Source organism: Pundamilia nyererei, unplaced genomic scaffold, assembly GCF_000239375.1.
Source record: "Pundamilia nyererei isolate P.nyererei 1_Seehausen unplaced genomic scaffold, PunNye1.0 scaffold00191, whole genome shotgun sequence".
Classification (NCBI taxonomy): Eukaryota; Metazoa; Chordata; class Actinopteri; order Cichliformes; family Cichlidae; genus Pundamilia; species Pundamilia nyererei.
The window spans coordinates 524,610-532,709 of NW_005187592.1; the positions used below are offsets into that span (position 1 = coordinate 524,610).

Here is an 8,100-nt window from a genome sequence, read left to right on the forward strand (position 1 = left end):
CTGGTGCAAATTACTGACCTCTGTCATCATTTTAGGTGGGGGAACTTGCACAATCGGTGGCTGACTAAATACTTTTTTGCCCCACTGTATTACAGTTTTACAGCCGTTGGTTCAACTGCCTACAACACGACTCAGTGAATGACTGGACCACACCGACAGTAGCAGATCACCATGTATTGCAGAGGTGCTGGATGGCCGCTCCCGGGGGCAGCAGAGCTTCCGTGAAGTACTCGGAGCTGACATTCCAGCTTTGAAAATCAGCCGGCAAAGAGAGCGGCGAACAGGGACAGTCAGCGTGAGCCACACAGGAGCCCCTGTGCAACACCTGCAAAGGGCACGATGACACAATCAGTTAGGACTCACATCTGCTGTCCAACCACACACACACACACACACACACACCTGTCCAGGAGGGCATGTGCACCCCGGCGTGCAGGGTCCAGGTAAACACTGAGTGTGTGGCCACAAGTCCTGGCAGGTATACGGACAGGAAGCTGAACAGTCACTGGACACCTGCGTGCCGGGACACTCTGCAGGAACATAAAGCAAATGACCTCACCTGTAACAGGTCGGCGTGCAGACGTGTGCGCTGATATATTTACTTCATATTCACTTTGTTTGTTATAATTAATATAACTGTAAACATCACTCGTTAGGACTTTGATGAGCTGACTGACAACAGTTTCACATCATTTGAACTCAAGTGGTATTTCTCAGTAGACACACAAAGTGCGCAGTGTTGTGTGCTTGTGTTACCGGGCAGGCAGCTGTTGGTGTTACAGACAACGTGCTGTTCAAGTGGCCCGACACAGGCTGTCCCACCGGGCTCTGGCTCTCGAAGGACCGTCTTGTTCCGCAATGACAACCCACCGTCACAGGAGGCGCTGCACTCGCTCCAGGCCGACCACTCACTCAGCAAACAACCCGCTGCAAAGGGAGGCGGCGAGTTAAGCAGAGATTAAGGAGGTAAGGGGACGCCAGACTTGCAGGTAAAATCTCCGGATCTTGGCTGGATATTTTTTCTATGTCCGACCTGGACACGACGGCAGATCACAGATTTCTGTTTGCGTGACTTCGGCACAGGGCGGGCCGCCCTCTGTGTCCTGGCAGCGGCGCGTCCTGGTTCTCCGGCCTCGCTCACATGAAGCTGAGCAGGCGCTCCACGGACTCCAGGGCTCATAAACTGGACAGGGAAGCTTGGAGCACACCACCGTGCCATTCTCACACACACTGCACACAGAGGGGGGTGTTACGAGAAGTGAGACGGAGCAAAGTTTCTGAACTAAACGCTACAAAAATGTGAAAAACTGCTTTATTAATCCCAACTATGACCATACTTCAGCTCACAGAAAGCAGTTCTCACCAGGCGTTACAGTCCACAGTAAACTCCTCTTCAGGGAGGAACTCCAGCGTCCCGTTGCCTGATGGGATACCACAACGACATTCTGTCACTGGCACGCAGCGGCCATCTTGCAACAGCTGTCCTTCTGGACACCGACAACCTGAGGAGACAAAAACCAAAAAAAGAGACGGAAAAGTAAAGAAACACAGAAACATTGAATATCACGTAATGAAAGTCTAATATTAGGAAGATGTTATCCATGGTTACCCGGGTGACAGGCTCCTTGGAGACACTGCACATGCTCCCATAGGTCAGTGCAGCTGCGAGGACACTTGTTGGCACAGCTGTCCTGGGAGGCTCGATCCCTGTCCTCACAGCGCTCACCTGAAAAAGCAAAGAAAACCATGCCTGCGCTGCAAAATGTGACCTGACATAGAAACAGAGTTCAGCACGGTGGTGGTGGTGTGATGTGTGTGGCTTGTAGCTGTAGCTTTGTGACAGACAGATAATCGTAAGGACAAAGTTTTGTCTTCAGTCTGATTTAGTCTTTTAGTACATCCTGATTTGTTTTATTTCAAACAGCTTCAGAACTAATGGAACTTCTTATAAAATTCTTCTTTTTAAGCTGTAAAGACGTTTGGTTAGAAATTCATTGAATCGGATCATTTTGCTCTGTGTGTCGTTTTATATACGTTTTACTTGTACGTCTGATTTCCTCTCACTTCTTTCCAAGAATGTGCAGAAGTTCCTTCAGCTGCTGAAAAGAAACACTAATGACTTTGCATTAGTTCAAAGTGAAAACACACAAATGTGTTTCTAACAAACCACGCTGACACAAACAACATGATCATCTCTGTCCGGCTCAGCCTCGGAGCCTTCGAGGAAAACATTTTCACTGCGTGTACCAAAACTTCCAACAGCCTTAACTTTTAGGGGCTTTTGTAGTCATCTCCATTCACATATATATCAACAAATTGTGTAACTAATGTTATCTTAACTGAACTTATGAACTACACCACTGATGTTGCCTGTTGGCTTTGTTCTCTTTTTAAGCTCACATGTACCTGGGCAGAGGGCCGTGTTGCATCCTTGGGTCTGGGTCTCTTGCCTCCTACACTGGGGTCCTGCAGGAGAGGCCAGGGGCTGTCTGTAGCGCTGCCTGACTCCACCGCTGCACGGCTCAGCACACGCTGTCCAAGCACTCCACCCACTCCACTGACACGCATCTAGGAGAGCAGAGTGACTATCATAACTAACCTAACCTTGGTATTATCCGCATTAACAGACTGACAGTGACAAATACAGAAACTTTAAGTGTTTCGTTTTAGATGATGACGACAGAGCGACAAACACAATGTGTTTATTTGCTGTATGATTTATAAGTAAGAGACACATTTTAGTTTGTTCTTGCTGAGCAGTATTTACTCAGTATGACCAAGAACCAGGCTTCAGTTGTTTGACATGCAAATTAAGCTGGGACAGCAGTCATTCAGAGCCATTCGTGTATAAAAAATGGATGGATGACAGAGTTAAATTTGAGCTGAATCATCCTTTGCACACACATAAAAGCAAAGCTAACCACACATGAGCATTTAACCTGTCCTTTTCTTCTCCTTTGGGGAATAAAGTGAGTCAGAATAGCAGGAAAAGCCCATTTTGCACTGATTAAGGCCTCTTAACTGTCTGCTGATGGCAGCTGTGACTGACACACAGTAAACATTTTCCCTCAGAGACTCCACATGTCAGAATAACATCGCTCTCATCACTGGATCCAAAACGACATACATTTATTTAATACACTGAAACAGTTTAAAGGTTTGCCTGTTTATAGCTTGGACATTATCGGTGTCTGCAGTCGTTTATTCCTCGCTGTGTGTGAGACTCCAACTGTCTTTATTTAGATGAAAAGAATATGCTTTGAAGTGCACGCATTTATTTCAAAACACAATTACCCCCCTTTCCTTTCCAGAGAAAACCGCGCTGCAGTCATTTCATCACCCTCTGACCGACTGTGTAATTCATTTTTTTCTTTGGAGCCGTGCTTGTCGAGCCCTGACTCACTGTTTGCATGCAATCTGTGTCAAACTTTTACTGAGAGGCTCTCAGACAGAGCAGAACTGTGGTGCCCACAAACACCCAGACCCTGTGGAGGAGGTGCAGTTTGTGCAGTTTGTTTATGGTGTCCTCCAACCTCAATCCGACCCAACTTCCAGGTGCACAGTGCAAGTTTGACCTAAAAGAATCTTGCAAAGGTCAGTATGAGTTTGCAGACAGCAGTAAAATCGCTAACATAACACAGAACATTTGCTCTCCTCAGTGACATCTGGCCAATAAGACGACTGAATCCTCTGACACGAAACAAACTCTTGGTGTGAGCATCTTTGTTACCTCTGCAGATGTTAGCATCTGGACATGGCCTCTCCTCTACCAGCAGTGCTGGACACTGGCTCTCCTCCTCTTTAGAGACTGGAAGACCAGAATCCAGGTCCAAACAGGCTCGAAAGCGCCTCTGGATCGACACCATCTGCGAGCTGTTGTGCTGCAGCACGCAGGGAGAGCACCGAGTCCAGCCCGACCACTCGCTGAGGACGACTGAAAGAAGGAGAGAAAGAAAGATTCAGGTTCGCCGTGTTTACAGAGAACCTCGTTTTATTACTCTGCTCTCTTACCTTCACATTCTCTCATGTCGCACTGCAAACTCCCATCGTGACAAAGACTGGAGGACAGAGAAGTCAACAAAACGGACAATAATAACAACCTGTCACAGCCCAGGCAGCATAAAAGACAAACTGCACACACAAGCTGGGAATCACAAAGAAAGAGCAGAGAGTGACGACAACACTGTGAGAAAACATTCATGTCTCTATCAGCAACAGGGGCTGATAGAGACAACTGACCAGGTACTGCAGCCTATGGTGACCGTGGCCCCCTGTGGGACGGTGACAGGCGTGGGTGGATCTCCTGGAGCTTGGTGCTGCAAGTGGATGCAGCCACATTCCTCTGGAGGAACACAGCTCCCATTATACTGCAGCAGGCCCTGGCAGGAAAAACACACATCTCAGAGAAAAGAAGAAACAGCGCAGCATCTGTGTCTTGGTCATAAAGTACAGCACATTTGTCCTATGTTGCTCTCAAATCACGTGCATTTAGATGCAGAAGTCACATCAATGTAGAATTCATACTTCAGGCAAACGTGCTGTTTGAAGCAGCTTAAGATCCAAAAACTAAACCAACAAAACGCAGCTGTTAACACGTGTTGCATTATTTGCTAATCATATTTGTTCTTAATGACCAGAAATCAAAGCAAAACCTCCAAAGGCAAAGTGCGTCTTACTGTATCCTACTGGTAGTGTCCAAAAATCATAATTAAACTCAGCAGCGTTCATTAAAACTCACCTGTGGACAGTAACAGCCAGGTGTGCACTCGCTGACGCCCAGACACAGATCTTCACGGCCACGCAGTTCACACTGCTTCTCACAGGGAGCGCCACACGACGAGTACACAAACGGGGCTTCGCAGACTTCTAGCAGGAAAACACATGAAGAGGTGTAGGACCAGAGTGCAGCTTAAGCAGCTCTAAGGGTAATGAACTCACCATCACAGCGGCTGAGACCGCATGCCCGGCTCTGCGTTTCCACAGGAGTGCACTGTTGGCCCCTGGTGGGTGAAGAGAGCGCTACACGGTAACGCTGCTGCCTCTGGGACGCACAGGAACACTGAGACCAAACGCTCCACGCTGACATGGGACAGCCTGCCAAAGCAACGAAAACATTCAAGTGCGATTCACGAGCGCTTGATGTGAGTCGCTTCAACACACAGTCGGCTCTTCAGTTAATCGCATACTATGGCATCAATTTAGAAGTCAAATACCTGCTCACCCTCTTCTACACTGGCTTTAAAAAATGAAGCACAATAAAAAGATGAAAGTCAGTGAATCTCAAACAGTCTGGAAGCTTCTCACAGTCTAACACAGGATTGAATGCGAGGCTCCAAAGCTCTGTGTAGCTCTACTTGTGCTATTTTCTCTCATATTTCACATACTTCACTTCCTGCCCTTGTGTATTTCCTGCCCGCCCTCATTTCTTCTGCCAGATCATCTTTTCCCAATTTGCCCGGTGTTCCAGGATTTGTTGGCAGCATTAGTAATGTTAAGGGTCCGATTTGTTTTCTGTGACACCGATACCCTGTACACTGAGCTCTGTTCACTTAGTAGAGGCTGTACCTACCCGTCCAGCTTCACTCAATAAAACCTGCAATGCACATGTGTGCAACACAGAAATCAGCAGATGGACAGGTGAAGTTAATTTGACTGGTTTAATATTCTCTGTGGCAAACATCTGCAATCTGTGTCCTATTAGCTCCAGCAGTGTGACACAGACTGGGATCAACCACTAAAACATTTTTTGCATATGTGACTTAACTCTTATTTTGCACAGCTGTAACTTTACTGCACGGCTTCGTCCTGCGGTGTGAGATACAGCTCAGCAGGTTGCATATATGAAATATATTCCTTCAACAGAAAATCTATACCATACCAAGTCACTATGGAGACCTAATAATGCAATGTGACGCTAAAAAACAAAGATCCAATAAACCCTTTAATGTCACTCTGTGGTTCCCCAGTCTAGTCTCTAAGGTTGTGTCCCTACATGTACTCTGGTCTGTGCCCATATAGCTCATTACCTAATAATATATTAGAATAACTGTGTGTTCATCAGTAACAATCACTGCAACTATGTCCAATCGTTTAATGAGCTCAGCTGAAGTTCCTCTAATTACAATGGCTTCTCAGAAATGCTGAAGACACACAGAGCCGTCAGCTGTTCAGAGAGAAACAGCACAAACAGCGATCGTGGCTGTTAGTCTGGCTTCAGTGCTGCCAGCATGACTCTTGTACCTGGACAGGGCTGTTTGTAGCACAGCTGCGTCTCCACGCGGTTCCTCTCAGCCTCGATCTCAGGGGGACACGCCGCATCTCCTCCCTGCTCGCACACACACGCCCTGTGTCGTGATACAGACCCCGCCCCGCACGTCTGGGAGCACGGTGACCAAGGAGACCAAGGGCAAAGGTCATCTGTTGATACAAGAGTAAATGAAATTCTCTTTGATTGGAGAGAATATGTGGCTTTTCTTTCCTTGCCTTAAGATACAGACCCAGGCACGGAGGGGTCTGACACTCCTGTGTTTCTTTCTCTGGCCCGCTGCAGTGAGAACCATTGTTTCGTGGTGGGGGGTTGATGCAGGCGCGGGTTCGAACATGTGTGCCCCGACCACAAGTCGCTGAGCAGTCAGACCACACCGACCAGGGGGTCCAAGCACCGTCCACTGGAAACAGCACAAAGGATTTTCACAACGGTCTTTGCAAGGACTTCAAACATCTGCGACACTCTTTCACAGAAACACAGCGACGCACCTCTGCAGTCGATGTCTTGGCAGAAAACTCCCTCTGGAGTGCACGTGCTAGAAGAAACACAGGCAGAGCTTCCAGCACAGTATCACTGACATTTCATTTTTGTCATTAACATCCATATCCTCTGTCCTTATCTAACGCACCATTGTTTACATTCTCCTTGGAGCCAGGTGTCACCCACACTGAGCGTCTGGTTGTCAAGGAGACAGAGAGGCGGGCAGGTTCCTGGACTGCAGGGTCTGTGCTGGACCTCCTCAAAGTGGCAACGTGTTCCCTCGGTGTCTGGGGTCAGAGACCTGGCACATAACACCAACAGCAGGTAATCACAGTGGAATACACCGAAAACCAGTTTAATACCACTGCATGTATTTATATCCACAGATACACTGCAGAACCAAAGACAATGAAGCAACCATCACGCTCTTTTCACGTTTCATATATTTAAGATTCACAGTCAGGGTTCAGAAAATCATCAGCCTTTAGGTGCTCTGAAAACTGCAGCGCAGGATCCAGTCCAGAATAACCTCTACCCCCATGCTGTGAGACTGAAACTCTGGCTCCGCCCCCTAACCTACTAGACTCCATTATTGTTTACATTGCTGACTTACTGTGGTAGCAGGAAGCCTGGATCACTAATCTGTTACTCCGTGACTGCTTTCATATGTGATTTAAAGTGCTAAATGTATCTTATGTTATTTGTAAATTCTAAGATTTGGAATTAGCATTGAGAACATGCAGTACCATGGAAACGAAGCTATTTAACTATCCATCAGGAAGGTGTCTGATCAGCAGCAAATTCATTCTTTTGAAAGCAATGCTTTCAGCAAGTGACGCTCCGGCTCCCACAGAGCCCCGATTTTATCTCCTGACAAGGACAAAAGACAGACGACAGAGTTAATCGTCACACTGACTCAGACAACTCGAATCAACTTTATCCTTAATTCAGCAATTACAGAGGACAAACACTGGAGTAGAGATGGACCGATCCCATATTACGTATCGGTATCGGTCCGATACTGACGTAAATTACTGGATCGGATATCGGAGAGAAATAAAACATGTAATCCGATCCATTAAATATCAAAAAAGCACCTCACAAAACTTGCGACACGGCGTAACTCGGCTCATAACCGCAGCACGTCGGAGCAGTGTGCTCAGTGATAGAGCAGCTGTGTGTGTTTGTAGCCTCGCTACCAAACCAGCATTTCATCTCTGAAGTGATCCCAGAGAGAAGTAAAGCAAGTGTGTAAGTTCATCTCTGAATGTTAGTTAAGCTTAACAACCGATATATGGAGCGACTGCCTCTCTCTCTCTCTCTGCTGCTGCTTCAATCATGAAACTGATCAG

The 8,100-nt window shown here is 47.1% G+C and overlaps 1 protein-coding gene across 1 annotated transcript in view; it reads right to left on the bottom strand.

The window, feature by feature from the left end:
* Positions 1-8,100, bottom strand: part of sspo (SCO-spondin) — a 58,532-nt gene that overhangs the window by 27,212 nt on the left and 23,220 nt on the right. The window contains exons 11-26 of the mRNA XM_005747218.1: positions 6,897-7,049; positions 6,757-6,803; positions 6,498-6,668; positions 6,241-6,417; positions 4,939-5,094; positions 4,739-4,866; positions 4,240-4,379; positions 4,012-4,058; positions 3,731-3,934; positions 2,407-2,568; positions 1,610-1,726; positions 1,364-1,502; positions 1,034-1,230; positions 757-927; positions 403-530; positions 171-325 (exon numbers count right to left, since the gene is read on the bottom strand). Coding sequence (XP_005747275.1) covers positions 171-325; positions 403-530; positions 757-927; positions 1,034-1,230; positions 1,364-1,502; positions 1,610-1,726; positions 2,407-2,568; positions 3,731-3,934; positions 4,012-4,058; positions 4,240-4,379; positions 4,739-4,866; positions 4,939-5,094; positions 6,241-6,417; positions 6,498-6,668; positions 6,757-6,803; positions 6,897-7,049 — 2,292 coding nt within the window. The remainder of the gene's footprint in view (positions 1-170; positions 326-402; positions 531-756; positions 928-1,033; positions 1,231-1,363; positions 1,503-1,609; positions 1,727-2,406; positions 2,569-3,730; positions 3,935-4,011; positions 4,059-4,239; positions 4,380-4,738; positions 4,867-4,938; positions 5,095-6,240; positions 6,418-6,497; positions 6,669-6,756; positions 6,804-6,896; positions 7,050-8,100) is intronic.